Source organism: Strix aluco, chromosome 20 (assembly GCF_031877795.1).
Source record: "Strix aluco isolate bStrAlu1 chromosome 20, bStrAlu1.hap1, whole genome shotgun sequence".
NCBI classification, from domain to species: Eukaryota; Metazoa; Chordata; class Aves; order Strigiformes; family Strigidae; genus Strix; species Strix aluco.
Window position 1 is genome coordinate 4,117,339 of NC_133950.1, and position 15,696 is coordinate 4,133,034.

Sequence of the window (15,696 nt, forward strand, 5' to 3'; positions counted from 1 at the left end):
CTGAGAGCCCCCACATTGTGGTGCTGCTGGCGGCCGCCTTGACCTCGTCCATCGCTGGTGAAGGAGGTGCCATTATTTTATGCTTCCTCTTGAAAGAAATGGGGCTCCACGGGCAGCGAATGAAGGGTGGTGGGCAGCCCTGGCAGGACTGCGAGGGAGATAGGGACAGGGGGGTGGGCACAGGGTGGGAAAAGGGGTCCTCTGCCATCTTCTGATGGAAATCAGGACAAAATAGCACACTGTGACCATGGAAAGTGTCACCAGGAGGTCATGCCCATGGACAGGACTTGGCAGGGACTTGGCTGGGGAGTGAAGATGCCACCTTTTAGGGTCATTTGCACTAACGCACAGGCAGGACTTTGTGGAAAGAGGGATGTTTAAGGTGAAAAAAGGTGGGGGTTTTTGCCAAAGGACTGAGCCGGGGGGGTGAGATGTCCCTGGGGGGAAGGAGCCCTTGGCACCGCATGGCCAGGAGTGCCCAGAGAGGGAATGCGAGTCTCGCGTTGCAGCATAAACTGCCTGGGCAGGCATGTTGCTGTCCTGTAAATGTCCCACTTCAGCCAAGAGCCCCTTGGGTCCTCTTAGCAATAACATCGGGGTCTGGCAGTTAACTGGGATTAGAGGAGGAATTCTGCAAATGCTCCTCAGTTGCAGGGTGGAGTGGTTTAAGCCTGTCCCTGGACTGGGAGGCATTGGATGGCAGCGCCCAAGAGCTGCAGGACCAACCTGGCTGGCTCCTTGCCTTGCCTGGCCCCCACGTCAGCTCACATAGCTTCCTCTGGGTGCTGGCTAGTTCCACCAGAGACCCTGGTTCCTGGTGATGGTGGGACCACACGCTTCACCACCACTCCTGTGCATGGCCTCGCAGAGCCCTGGGCACGGGGGATGGCTTGATGGACCCACCTGGGGGGAGGTGGGCAGGCTGGTGCTGCTCATCCGTGGGCTGGCTGGCAGCTTTGGCACCAATGGGACACCCCCTGGACCAGTCTGGCTCTGCTGGGGCATCCCTGGCTCCAGCACGGGGTGATGTGAGGGCCAGTGGGCATCACCGTGCACCCAGAGGTCTTCACTCACCCACTGCCTCTAAGGAATGTCAGGAGAGGTGCCAGGAGATCAGGACTGGGGTGAGACGGGACGCTGGGGATGGGTCATAATGTGACACGTGTCCCACAGGCTGGGGCGTGCTCTGAGCACTGGAGATGGTCTCTCCCCTGTGCTGCTGTTGGGGACACAGCTCCTGGCTCCCCAACATGAGCGACCCAGCAGAGCAGCACTGGGACAAGGGTGCCAGCGCCTGGTGTGTGCCGTGGGGTCAGCACTGTCTGGGCGGCATTTTGGAGAGCTCTGCCACCCTCTTGCCATGCCCAGCCTGGAGGGAGGCAAAAATAAAGCAAAGGGTCTGTTCCTCAGCCACCTCTGATTTAATGATCTCACAGAGGCCTATTTTGGGCTGTCATGAACCATCAGTGCAAATGTGACAGTCCCCTCCACAGCGGACCCCAGAATGAGAGCACCCCACTTCCAGCCTCGCACCACAAACCCACGGCCCCAGATCTGCTCAGGTTCACCAGGGAGCGTGTACCCCGCGGTCCCCGTCCCACTGCAGAGCCCCCGCGTCCCCCCTCAGCTCAGCTCATAGATGCTCTGCTCCTCCCCAGCATCGACAAGAACATCCTGAAACTGGGAGACAACACGTCCAAAATGGGACCCTTCCCAAAACACCTTCCCGCAGCGGGTGCAGCAGTAGAAGTCGGTGAGCTCAGCTTTATCCAGCACCCCGGGGGGGATGGCGGCGACCTGCAGGACCGTGCCCTCTGCCAGTGCTGCGGATGCCCCGTGTCGCTCCTGCCCCTCCAGCCACTCACTGTGTGGGGTGTAACCGGGCTGGGCTGCATCACAAGCTGGCACAGTGGTGTCGCAGCTCTGGCCAGGCTTCTCCTCACACCGCACCAGGCAGCCTGTGGGGAGAGGAGACAGCAGATAAACCATCGGCCACTGGTGCGATGAGCAGGGGCTGTGCTCAGCCATGTGAACGACCCTTGTGAGGGTCCTGTCATCCCTGTCGGGAGTCCAGGCTCTGCCCTGCAGCCCAGGCAGGAGCATCCTGTGACTTTGGGAGAAGGTGGTTACCAGCATCCACCAACTGCCTGCCCTGAGCATGGCACCCATGCAGCCTCCTGCTCCCCAGCAGCTGCCCAGCACCTCCCGCAGCTCCTCTGCTGTGTCCTGATGCTGCCTGAGCAGCAGTGGGGTCTGCGGTGGTCTTGGGAGCTATTCCAGTTTGGGTAACTGCACCAGTGCTGCTGCTGTACTGGGTGCAGTGGTTTTGCCTGCCTGCCGCAGGTTGGGCAAGGCTGCTTTCCAAGATGGGCTGTGCCCCCCACCCTGGGCTACATTACAGGGCAAGCAAACAGCAGGGGAAGCCCTTACTGATGCTTTAATTAAAAACCCACCATTAATAGCTGTCTGCACTGCTCATGACACCCACATCTCTCCTGGCCTGCCCGAGGATGCCAGGCATTGGGGTGCGCGTGGCATCCACCTCCTGTCACAGAACCCGGGCAAGGGGCACGGTGAGGTGCGATGTGGGGCCGTGTCCTGTGCGCTGTCCTCGCATGCCCCGAGCCCTGGCCCTGCCGGGCAGGCGGATTGCTGCCATCGCAAACTGAGTGCCACAAATCCCACGGCATTTTTGGCAGCTCGGTGCGGGCTCTCACCACCCGCGGCCGGGGCACGGCAGGTCACTGGATCCGGGCGGCGGAAGCTGAGGGCTGAGCTGCCTCCCATCCATCAGGACGCCTGGCAGCCAGGGGTGCCGGCTGCAGTTACTGCTGCAGGATGACTCATTTTTGGCAGGGGGGGACTTCTCCTGCTCAGGCATCAATTAAGACAACAAAAGGCATCCTGCATCGCTCCAGTGGCACCTCTGGGGCTTCCAGCTTGCCCCATTCGAGGATCAGAGGTAGCCTGGTCAGGAGCCAGCTGTGACAGAGAGGGACACCAGCATTCCCAGCTGGCTCTTCCCTGCATCCCAATGCTGTCAGGACCTGGGACATGCTGGTGATTATTGTGGGGAAAAGTAGGGCTGATGACAGCCCTGGGAATGGCCACCCCGTCCCAGGAAAGCCACCTCACCACACAGCAGGTCCTGGACCTGCCACCACATGAGCAGAAAAAGGCACAGCCCAGGAGAGGTGTGGGAGGCTCCGCTCACACCAGCCCCTGGTTCAGGGGGGCTTCCTGGAGCCCCCCAAGACCTTCCACACCTCCCAAAAGGAGATGACCAGCCCAAGCTGGTGAGGCACGGTCACCTCCCCTTTCCAGCTGACTAACAGCCACACTCAGGGTCAACGCTGTCACTGGAGATGTTCTCAGGGTGGTTTTGCAGACCAGCCCCAGACCATCACACAGCCCAGGAGCAGCACAGGTTTGGGGTCCACTGCCACAACACGAGGGGAAGCAGCCCCAATCCCAGTCCAGACACTGGCCAAGAGCTGGGCTCACCATTGCTGGGCCCTGGGCGACAGCCCTGCTTGCGGATCTGCCTTTCCTTCATCCTCTGTGTCTGCTTGGGACACCAACATCCATTCCCGGAGAAAAACCAGTGACCTCACTTTCCCATTTTCTCCAATTTTTGGCATGTGGTGAAGCACCTGGGCTGCTCTCAGGACGTTCCTGAGCCGGCCAGAGTGGGGACATGGAGGAAGAGCCCCATTTACGGGGGTTTCTCCAGAACAGAGCCTGTCAGCGGGTGGCAGAGCCACATGGCAGGAGGGAAGGGCTCTGCCCTCACCCCATCCCTGCTCCTTCCACCCTGTGCTACACGATGGCACGGGGTGGCCTCAGCTTGGGCATGCGGGGACTGGCTCACTGAGGAGGCCAAGCTGTGGGCTGTACCTCCAAGCATACAAACCACAGAGTCTCTGCAAAACCCTAGGCCATCACTTGTTTTTCTTCAGTTTATAATACACGGACATGCATCTGCCTTTCTTCCCCCTTTCTATTCACCGTGCACCTTCCCCCCTTTCTATTCTCGAGCACCAGACCTCTGCATCTGTCTCCAGGACCCCAACAGCAGGAACATCTACCTCATGGGGACTTTTAGATCCAACCATAATCGAAGTGACACTGCCAGCAGCCAGCACCGATGGCCAACATCCTTCCCCACTGTGGAGCCTAAAAAATTCCCTGGCCCAACTTTGCAACACCCCAGCCCTGCCAGTGCCAGGGCACAGGCTCGATGCTCCTGCAGCAATCCCGGGCAATTTTCTCGCCCTTCCGACACGCTCCATCAGCTACTGTGCTGCTGGTGGGCAAAGCCAACTGCAGACCCCCTCCTTCTTTGCACTGGGGGGTGTGAAACCTCCAACTCCCCCAAACACCCCAATCTCACCCCCCTGGGCTCATGAGAAAAAGGCAGGCAGGGAGGAAAAGTTGATCCCTTAAAAGCCTGGGGAGAGAAAGGCTGTGATGGTCACCCAGTGGTTTTGCCTTTCGCTTGCACCAGCCCCCTCCTAATTGTGGCTCTTCAAAGGGTTGAAAATGCTACATCACTTCAAAGTGACCATTTTTGAATGGGAGCTTGTAAAACCCCTTCTCCCCCTCCCACCAAATTCTTTCCAGGGCTTTTGAAGATGCCTGCGCTCCCCTCGCTGCTGCGGTGAAAGGGCCACCGGGCGCCAGGCGCAGGGTGCCAGCCAGGCGTGCAGTGAAAACTGCGCCGGGAAAAGGTCAGATCCCCCAGGAGAAAAGGGTTTTCCTTGGGGAAAGGGAGGATTTTTTGAAGGAGGGTTTTTTTTCTCCTTTGAGATGGGCAAAGCCCTCCCTGGTGGAGCCGTTGCTCCCGCAGGGCTGCAGAGTCACACCGGAGATGAAGCAAAAGTCATGTGTGGGGTGTGTGGGGCCAAGGGGAGCCAAGCGTGTCCTTCCAGAGTGCCGGGATTTTTTAAGATCTACGGTTTCCAGAGCTCTGTGACAGTTCGCACCAAAAGCTGGATTCCCACCGCATCTCTGCGGAGGAGAAATGAAAGCGATTCCTTACCAAATCAATTCGAAACACCTCTTGGGAACTAATAATCCCATTATAAAACATCTTGAAAATAAAAAGCCCTTTTGCCTCTCGCTCACCTCTCCCAGTCTTGCCTGGGTCACCCTGGGGATGACAGAGCCCGGTGCAGGGCTGAGCCCTGCAGCCCGCCAGCACCCCGGGGTTGAGCACCCACATGTGTCAGTGCCACAGAGCAACGCAGGCAGCAAGGATTGTCCCCATCCTCCGGTCCTGTCCCTGACCTGGCAGCCTTGCTCAGCACAGAGCCATCTCCTCTTACCCTCCCCATGACCTGTGGCCATACCCTGCCCTCGCATGTGCTGCCCACTCCCATCGCCACCTCCTGCCCACCCCTGCTCGCCTGTGGGAATTAATACCCCACGGGAACAAGCACAAACCACTGCTGTTCTCACCCATGGACACGGCTCACCCCTCCCAGTGAGTGCTGCCATGTCCAGGGGAAAGAGGATGCTGCAGGTCCCCAGTTCTGCTTATTTCTGCATCAGGTTCCTCCCCGGGCTGAGCAAGGCCACCCTCAGCGGTGACAACCCACCTCTGCAGCCCAGCAGATGCACTTGTCACCTCCGCAGCAGCCCTGCTTCATGCCCAAGCCACTGCCACATGCCCCAGAGCTGGGCTGGCCCCACGCTTTGCGAGGTGGGGTGCAGCAGGAGCCCCACCAGCTGGGGAGGGATCCCCTTCAGCCTCCAGCCATTGGCACGGAGATGGTGGGGAAGACCCACGCCAAAGCCATACCTCATGCCCCGGGGCACTGCATGGATCCTGGTGCCTGAAACCCAATGACACCTTCACCCCAGGGGACACAGAGCCAGGGGGGTGTGCCCCAAGGGCATGGCAGCATCCGGAGACCCCATGGCCACAGGTGATCACTCAGGTCCCACAGGAGCCCTGGATGGGAACTATTGCAACAGGGGGGCTGTGGTGGGCAAGGTAACTTGTCCCAGAGACCCCAGGGAAGGAAGGGACGGGACAGGACCGCAGCTCTGCATGGCCCATTGCAAGGTCCTGCTCATTCCCAGCAGGAGGGAAATGGGAGAGGGCAGGGGTTGCCTGCAGAGGCAGGGGGATGTGCACTCTCCCTTGCTCACAGACAGGCCCCTAGCATGCAGGGGTCATATTGAAAGGCCACCGTGATGACACTGGTGACCTGTAGTCCCTACAGCCTATTCTGTCAGCTGCAATGCAGGAGTACTGGGTCAGCATTACTGGGACAGCACTGGGACCCCCCACTGTGGGACAGGGGGCACAGCAGAGCCTGGGAAGCTGGGAAAGAGTAGGATCAGGGCAAACCTCCTTTGAACCTGTGCCCATTCCCCTTTCCCAGACCATACAGCCCCGATTTGGCTGGAAACAACCCGTTCCCACGCGTGTGAGCCCTGGACACCCTCGGGGTTTCAGTGTTGGGGCACTATTGGGTAAACCAATCTCCCTGGGGAAGCCTGGTACTTGTGCACAAAATCCTGCCCCCCAGGCCCCATTTCTAGCCCAGGTCCCTCTATGTCACCTGAGCTAAGACCAAGGCCTTGGGGCGAGGAACCGGGTGCTTGTCCTGGCTGGCTCAGGCAGGGACCTGGCACTGGCCCTGCGGCTCCGCAGAGGGAACCGCAGCCTCCTGCCGCCTCCCGAGAGGGGCTCGGGGCTGGCAGTGCTTGTGCAAGCTGAGAGCCCTTCTCCCAGCCCGGCAGCCGCACCCAGCTGTCATCGCAACCACACACACGGGAGACTCGTCCGTAATTAGGCAATTAAGGTTGAGGTGTTTTGGAGAAAGCGCGCATCGTAAAGGCTTTGCACAAGGCTGAAAGCAGACCTGGGAGCATTCTTGGAGTACAAAGGTGCATGGGAAACCTTGCTGCGGTGAGAGATTGAACCTGATAAGAGGAGTTATGAGCCTGAGAAACACACTCGATTGCAGGGCACTGAAGATGCCTGGTTATCTTTTCCTCCTCGATAAGGCAGATAAGCAAAGGACAAAGGACCCAGGATTGTGCAACCTTGGCTGCAGCAGCCTGGCCACGACCTTAAGATGTTCCCAGGGTGGAGGAGGGAGGATAAGCTCAAGGCAAGAGGCACCTTCAGTCACTATCATCTCCCTGTGCCCCAGTGGGAGAAAACCCTGATGGCTCCCGCATCAGGAGCACCAAACAGTTCCTAGCTCCTTCCCAGGTCGCATTCGGCACATCACCACTGTCAGCGGGTACACGCTGCAAACCCACTGCCACGAAAATGTCACCGGCTTCGCAGGCTGGCAGTGGTTTTTCATATGAACAAACAAAACTTGTCTGAAGAGGGGGAGCTGGCAGAGCATGGCCCAGCTGAGCCCAGGGGTGTTTCTGGCCGGTCTCACCACCACAGCCCCTGGTCCCAGCCCTGTGCTGCAGCTCCTTGGTGCCCATCCCTGCCCTGCTCAGGGACAGATGTGAGCATGGTCCTGCTACCCCGCTGTGCCCTGGAGGGAAAAGAGCCTAAACGCATGTGTTTCCCAGTCTGAGGGTTAAGGGGGCTGGGGAGCCCCCAGGCCTATGCGTGCAGCCCCTCGGGCACCCATCCCCTTCCCTGCAGAAACATGCAGAGCAGCCTGAGACATCTGGGGTGCCTTGACTTCTGCATGCTGGGTCTGGTACCAAAGCAGTGAGGATGCACAGGCTGCTCCATGGGTGTGAGAGCGCTCCTGGGACAGCACAGGGATCGCCCACCCTTCCCATGGGACAATAAGACAAGTGTGATGCTCACAACAAAGCCAAATGTTGTAGTTCAGGGAAGCACAGCAGGAAAAAAACCTGCACCGAGCCTTAAGGCTTTGGACACGCAGTGGCCTCTTCCTGCTGTGCATCAGAGTTAAGGGAAGCGGGGCCCATCAGCCCATGCCTTCACCTATCCCAGTGTGATGGCCGTAGAGGAGGGACCTGGCACTGTACTGGTGTCACCCCAGCTTGGAGCTGTGTTCTTGCAGCTCTTCCTCCCGCCTGCCCACGCGCTGCCTCTGCTGGCTTTCACTCGGGCTCATTGCAGAGCCAAGGGCCAGGAAGGGAAAGAAACCCCGTGCCACTGCTTGGGCCGGTGGGGGCAAGGTGGTTGCCCCAACTGGGCTGCTCTGAGCCCCACCAGCCCCACGCCATCCTGCTGCCCAGCGTGGGGATGTCCTGGCTGCTCCTCCGCTGTCCGCAGGGCTGCCTGAGGCTTATTTTGCACCTGCGGGATGTGACGTTGGGGGAGAAGATGGGTAGTGCAGATCTTGCTGGTCTCGAGTACCAGCTTTGGTGGCTGGTCAGGGAGGATGCTCACCCAGCTTGGGTGCTCCCCAGGATTCTGCGTCAGGCTCTCCGAGCACCCCCAGCAGCTGCGCCTGCTCCTCCACCTCTCTCCAACACAGAGTGGAGGCTCTGGCATGCCTGGTTAGCAGCACGGCCCAAAGAAAAGCAGGACCAGTTGTTTTCATGTTTTGCAAAATGTTTCAAATGGCAAGGGGTGATTTTATGATTAAAGTTTGGCAAATCCTAACCAGATCGAATGTGTCCATCCTTGCCTTTCCCAGGGACAAGATTTCATCTGGCAGAACATTCCCCAAGCACTGGGGGCCCCATGCCAGCTGGTTTTACCACACTGACTAAGCAAGAAGCTTCCCCACTGCCAGATGAGAGCCTGTGACACATCCCATCCCCCTGGGTCATTTGGGAGCCCACACACTGCCAACGACCTCCAGCCAGGTCTTGCCTATGCCACGTGGTGACCCACAGCACTGCTGCCTCTCTCTAACCCGTCCCCTGCCTGCTCCAGGCACCCAAGCTGCTCAGAGGACCCCTCTGGGAAAAAGGCATCATGGGGCTTGAAACTATTTGCAGCACTTCCATCAAAGCCCTCATCCAGGGAAAATGTGGCTGTGTCAGGGAAAATGTTCCCTAAAACCTGGGAAAGTCCTAGGTCCAAGTTGGAGTGAGCTATTACAGGATGAATAATTTGCCTTTCATCCCTTGGAAGCCCTGCCATAAAAATCCAGGAGCCAAACAGAGCAGCACTGGCCTGAGTTTTGCAGCAAAAATGTGAGCAGCCCTGGGCTGTCTGCAGCTGGACCCTGGGTCTCAGGAGAACCTGGGCAGCTGCAGGCTGATGTGGAGGGTTGGTCCTGCAGGATCTGTCCCCATCCACAACTGATGGGTGCCCCAGCATCCAGGGCTCCTGCTGCACCTCCCCGAGGAGGTGAAGCCCCTTTGGGAGGAGGCTCCCTCCTTGCCTGGGAAGCAGGAGGGGGTAAAAGGCATTTTCTTGCCAAGTAGCAGCATCTGGCAACGGTCCTGGGGGTTAATCCATGCGTGGTGGCATGAATGAGATGACATGGCCTGGGCTGGAGTCATGGAGCAGGGGCTAATCCCAGTGTGGGCGAGCAGCTGGGGGCTGCGGGTGCTGAGCTCCCCACACCATGTGTTGGACCATGGCCAAGAGCAGAGCAGGACCCTGCCACCAGCCCCCTCCAGAAGGAAATCAGGGAACGACTGAGATTTTCCTTATGAACCCACTTCTCTGGCTGGCCAGCCTGTCCCACCAGAAACTCCAGGTTGCTGGAGCCCTGGGGCACAGGGGACCCCCTTGGCAAGTCCCCAGGAGTCTTTGCTTTGGGTTGGGTGACACCTGCCCAGCTATACCCACCTGCCCAGGAAGCACAGCTTCTTTTTTATGTCTCTGTTACAGCAAAACACCAACCCTCTGAAGATGTTGTGGCATCTTTGGTCCCTGATTTCTCCATATCAGAGGATGCTTCCCGACAAGGTCATGCCTGGTGTGGCCAGCACAGGGCTCCCACCTGGCCCAGCAGATAGGGGACCTGAGAGAGAAACTCCCCCAGGGACACGGGGGACGCAGCAAGAGGCTGCATGGCACGATGGGGACATGGGGTGTTGCAGACATGGTGTAAAGGGTAGAGCAAGGGGGTCCCTGGAGGGTCTGTGTGGAGGAGCAACAGCAACATGCGAGACCTCCCCAGCTCCATCATCCCCATCCCGAAGAGGGAAGGGGAAACCGCTCACATGGCTGAATGCAAACCACAGCATTTCTATTTCCCATACTCTAAAACTGGCTGAACAGGCCTGGCTGGTCGCTGGGTACACACACAGCAAGTGCCCTCACCAGAGAAACCACTGGGGAGGATGCCCTGGCCTTTCGGGAAGCGCAGCACTCCCAGGCTGCTCGCACCGCGGGAAAAGCCACCCCACCATGTCTCTCGTCCCCAGAGCCACCATATGCAGTTCCCAGTAAAGCCACAGCCATCTGGGAACAGCCGGCAGCCACCATTTCACCCTGCTGTCTCCTGTCAAGCAGATGGGGAAACTGAGGCACGGCAGGCGATGCATACGAGGGCCAGCGGCAGAGCCCGGGCTGGGTCGGAGCAGCGAGAGGGGCACGTTTCCATCCTGGAGTGCCTGCGGCGGGTGTCACTCACCACCAAAATGCAGCTCCCTGTGGGGAGGAGCTGGGGGGTCAATGCAGCTCAGGGCAGGGCACGGAGGAGCCTTCCCCTCGCCGAGCCCGCCAGAGCCTCGCCGGGCAGGCGGCACTGACTCACTCCTCCCGCAGCCTGACCTAGTTTAAGAGGCACCGGGCAGGTGAGAAAGGCACCATTAGCAGCGCCAGCCAGGAGGCATTTTGCAGCCCAAGCTGAGTTTTCCAGGTCAGGCAGTGATGGCCTTAGGCTGTCACTTGAGCCACTACCGGCATGTCACCAAACCACCCCGGGCTGGCAATCCCACGCACCACCCAGGGCAGCATGGGGCAGCCGGGGTAGGACTAGGAGCTGTGCTCGGTGTGCACAAGCTCAACCAGGCACGAAGCTGGCTTGGAAGAGCTCTGCGGGTCTGTGCCCAGCGGGGTGGCGGGGGACCCCATTCCCCCTCTGAGAGACCCCCAGCCTGAGGGGGACGGTCCGGCTCTGCCCAGGGCAGCGAGTCCCTGGCAGGAGCGCAGGGAGGGGGCCGGGGTCAGAGCATGACTCCCAGCCCTTGGCGCCCACCCGCTTACCTGAGCTGCCATCCCCTGACGCCTGCCTGCTGCCCTCCACCAGCTGCCTCATCCTCTCCCTTGAGACCTTCAGGTACTTGTCGCAGTTGCACACCTGGAAGAAGAGAGAGGGGGAGGTCAGTGAGACAGCGGCCGCGCTCTCAGGCATCTCCTGCCTGCCTGGAGTGCACAGCCCCGCACTGGGCACCCCCCAGTTACATGCATCATGACAGTGGGAGACTGAGGCAAGGCCTGTCCCACCGAGGGGGGGTGGCAGAACAGCATCAGACACAAATTTTGGGGTTCATAAGCCACAAGAACCTCCTCTCCAGAGGTACTCCATCTTTATGGTGCTTAGCCGTATCTTCATGCCAGGCTGCCGGTACTGCTGTCCGCCCCTGGCAGTCCTCACTCCCCAGCTCTACATGATGCCAGGAAACACCAGCAACTGAGGTTGCATTAAAACGTCAAGCAGACACTCAAAGTTTGGGCCATGGCTTCAAGATCTGCTCTCTCTTGTCTCACAGAAGCTGTGCAGGATGGCTGCAGGCCCCAGGACACACTGGGGTCTCAGCTGGCTCTGCTCAGTCTGGCTCTGCACAGCACCACGGGCGCCACATCACATTTTCTATCCCACTTTTGGTTTGCCAAAACATACCGAGAGAGGTGTCTGAGCACCTGCACATGCTGCGTGCTGGCCCTCAGGGAGCCAAACCCCTCAAGGAGCTCCCCAAACCCCACCGCCGAGGAGCACCCTCAGCCAGGTGCTGTGGGCTGAGCCCAGGGTGCAGCTGGCAGCCGAATGTGCTCACCCAGAAGCAATTGGCACTAAATTTCCCTGGGACCATCACAGCCAGCTCCCGGACAGCTTCACTCTCCTCTCCCCCTCCCTGCTTGGATGGGAGCTGGGTGCTGGGATGTGCCGCAACAGCTTTCGTCAGCTATTTGTTTTTAGGGGCTGTTTTCTGCTTGCGGAGCATTTCGAGCATGCTGCACCCAAGGCAAGCAGCGAGAGAGGTGCATAACTTCACCGACCAGAACAAGTTCCCTGCCTGGGGCTTTGCTCCAAAGCCTGTTGAAACCAGAAAGGTTTTTCCACCTCCTGACCGGGCACCGGCACGGGCCCGTGGCAGCTCTGCCGGTTTGTGGCATGCTAGCTGGAGCGGTGCTGGGTTCATGGCAAGGTGCAACAATGCCCCTTCTTCCCACACAGCTGCCTGAAGGAGGACGGGGGGAAGATGATTTGTTTGAAAACAAGCTCACCACCATGTCCTGGCTCTGCCCTGCGGCAGGAGGAGGTTATTTCCACCAGCAGCCTCCACAAAACCAGCACACGCTCCCCAGCCCGGGCATGATTTGGCCATGAAAGGATGCCCAGGCTTGGGTCCCCAAAGCCATGCTGCTCCGGCCCTGTGGAGCAGCAGCACAGACAGACAGAGGTGGACAAGGTGTGATCTTGAAAGCATCCAAATGACATGGAAGCCACTGCATCACTTTTAAAAGGGAATGTTTTAGCCATCCCCTCATTTGCACAGCATCAGAGAACTCCTGCTCATGCAGATGTGGGTCAGACCCCTCCGCACTGCTCCGGCTCACCAGCCCATCCGCTCCTCGCTCACGCTGGGGGTGATGCCGCAGGGGGCTGAGTGTGCCCTCCCCGCCCTGAGCAGGGCAAAGCACCCTTCTCGCTCTCACGTTCAAACCCAGGCACCTGGGAAAATGGCACATGAAATGGGGTGAAATCCCTGGGAAGAAAGATGATCTTATTTGAGTGAACCTGAGTTTCTGTGGAACCAGGTGAGCCACTGGAGTTATCTGATCAGAAAGGAGATGCCACTTTGGAGGTCACTGCCAGCCTCACGTGAGGGAGGGTGACACCGCAACTTGTGGAGGCCACCCGATACCATCAGATCTGATCTTCTCAGCTGTCTGGACTAACGAGGACTGGAGCTCACTGGCTCATTTTCACACCTTTGCCTTCCCCTCCCTCAGCTCTGCATCGGCTCAGCTCTGCCTGTGGCAGCAGCCCATCATCAGCTGGGCCAGATCCATCCTGAAAGGTGGCCAAGAAAAAGAGGAGCATGGACAGATCCAGGGATGAGCAGGGAAGGAGACAGATGGGCTCCTTCTTTTAGGGCAGATGTCACCCGCAGCCATGGGAGAGACCCCAGTGCTGCTGCCCAGGGGAGCCGTGCTCCAGCCCCTGCCAGCTCGGACGGTGGTCAGCGCTGATGCTGCGCGATGGGATGGTCCTTGTGAGGCTCGACGATGTCCCAGCCTGCACAGGCTGGAGCTGGAGCCATGGGTGTCACCACTCCGGCAGGCATCCAAAGGCCTTGTGTGGCTTACAGGGTGCCTGCTGGGATCTGTGGGAGTGCAACAGGCAGGCAGAGGTGATGGGCAGCTCCCAGGGGGGTGTGCCAAGCTCTGCCCAGGCTGGCCCCGCTCCCCCGTGACAGTGACAACAGGGGAGGGCGGCTGCACACTGGAGACGGGCGTTGAGCCTGGCAATGGGAGAGGTGTGGGATGGCACCTCCTGGGCACGGCAACAGCACTGGCTGCACTGGGGTGTCAGAGGCTCCCAGAGGGGTCCCAAACCCCCTGGCCATCGAGCTGCCACCCAGGATGGGCACAGCGAGGGCCCAAGGGGCAAACAGCACGCTCGTCTCCAGCCCTCCCTGCCAGGCACAGACATGCACCCCAGGTGAGCGCTGGCTCATCTCCCCTCCCTCACAAACACCAAATCCACCTTAACGCCCAGCCATGGCACTCTGGAGCACCCCACAGTGTTTGGGCAGCGCTGCCAGTGTGCCGGGCATGGGCTCCTGGCTCCCGCTCAGGTGCATGGAGCGACCTCGGGCAAATTTCTCTGCTGCTTTAAAATTCATCATTGTTGTAAACTAGAGGCAATCCACCTCCCTGGGCCAGGTATGCCCCGGCAGCCCAGGGGTAGCCCAGCATTTCCCACTCACCCAGGGCTGCCAGATGGTTGCCGTGAGGCTCTGTGCCCCACACCATCTCCCCAGCCTCCAGGCCTTTGCCACCCTCAGCTTCCCAAAAACATGGGGCGGGCTCAGAAGCCAGATAAGCCACTTAGCAGCAGCGCCAATTAGCTGTAATAAAAAATTGCAATTAATTTTTTTTAATGCCTTGCCAAACGAGCCAGAAGAGATGAATCGAGCAGGGCAGCCTGCCACCTCGATACGGCCGGGCTAAGTGGCTGCTGTGCAGGGGCCAGTGGTCACCTTGGGCTTGATGCTCATGCCCTGCCTGGGCACACAGCTCCCCACAGCCTTCTGTGTCTCAGCGTCACTGCCCAGAGATGTGGAGCAGTTTTTTGCATGGGTCTTGCTTTTGTTTTAAGGGTAGGGAAGTGGGGACCCTCTGCTGGAGAAGGGATGGGTTGTTTCTCCTTGGGAAGGTTTGGTTCCCCAGATCCACTGTGGCAGGATTAGTCGTGGCCCCCATGAAATGGGGCAGATGTAAGGGCAAAAATCTTTGTGGCAGTGAGCCAGCAGGAGACGGCAGCACCCCAGAACACTGCCTGGGGGCTGCAACCACTGTGAGCAGGAGCTACGGCCCGACAGCAAAGGGTTTGGCTTCTCCCCCACAACATCTCAGGGTCCCCCCAGCCCCTGTGCCCAGCTCGGGGTGGGGGTGGCAGATTCTGCCCCACGTCCCAGCCCTGCCCTGGGGACGATGTGCCAAGAGGGTTGAGCCATAGGGTCTCTCCTCAAGCCATCCTGCCCGTCCATGTGGCCAGAGTAAGTGCTGAGCCGGGGGGAGAAAAGGGGTGAGTTCAGCTTGGGAGGAGGGGGCCAGGCGGCTGCAGCTGCTGCAGACCCCATAGCACTGCCTGGTCCACATCGCCCAGCAGGGTGTCCTGGTGCCCCCGAGGGCTGCAGGTCGCCGGGCGGCAGTGGGCACACCTTGGAGGAGGAGCACTGCTGCCTTTCTCACGCTAGGGCAGCCCTTGCCAGCACACGCTTAGTCACTGGTAAATCCCAGCCTAGATCTGCTCTGCCCTCTGTGAAATGGATCTTGGCTGCACCCCCGCTGAAGCAATCCCGCCGCTCGGGAGCCATGGCGGCCGCGCTTTCCCACGGCAGCCCGGCTTCCAGCACCCCGTGTGAATCAGCCCCTTCTTGGGAAGGCACTGGGTGCCCCCACATGGCACATGTGCAGCCAGAAGGGCAAAGCCAGGCGAGCACATCCCTGCTCCGATGCCCCCGTTGTGCCGGCTGCCCGCTCGGCAGCAGGACCAGCGAGGTCAGCGCCCAGTTCAGGCTCTCTGGGCAGGGGGGCACGGCTGTGATGTGTCCCCCTGCCTCTCCATGTGCACATCAAGGATGAGGAGTGGGTACAACCCATCTCAGATGAAGCTGTGGTCCCCATTGCCATCCCTCATTGTTGTCCCCTCTCCCTGTGCCCATCTGGGTGTCCTGATGGAGGTGCTGCATCCGGGTGCCGGGCACCGTCACCCCCACAGCCATGGTTGGACTAGATGATCTTCAAGGTCCTTTCCAACCTAGTTGATTCTGTGATTCTGTGATTCTATGTGCCTCTGCCTCGGGACCTCATGCCAGCATCCACTGCGCCCAGAGGAACACTGTGCAGCCCAGCCTGCTCTGTGATGTCACCAC

The 15,696-nt window shown here is 59.6% G+C and overlaps 1 protein-coding gene across 2 annotated transcripts in view; it reads right to left on the bottom strand.

Annotated features, from left to right (window-relative positions):
• Positions 1 to 1,406: 1,406 nt before the first annotated feature.
• Positions 1,407 to 15,696, bottom strand: part of EXD3 (exonuclease 3'-5' domain containing 3) — a 301,765-nt gene continuing 287,475 nt past the window's right edge. For both annotated transcript variants that reach the window (XM_074846186.1, XM_074846185.1), the window contains exons 21-22: positions 11,075 to 11,168; positions 1,407 to 1,958 (exon numbers count right to left, since the gene is read on the bottom strand). In XM_074846186.1, coding sequence (XP_074702287.1) covers positions 1,624 to 1,958; positions 11,075 to 11,168 — 429 coding nt within the window. In that variant the 3' untranslated portion in view covers positions 1,407 to 1,623. The remainder of the gene's footprint in view (positions 1,959 to 11,074; positions 11,169 to 15,696) is intronic.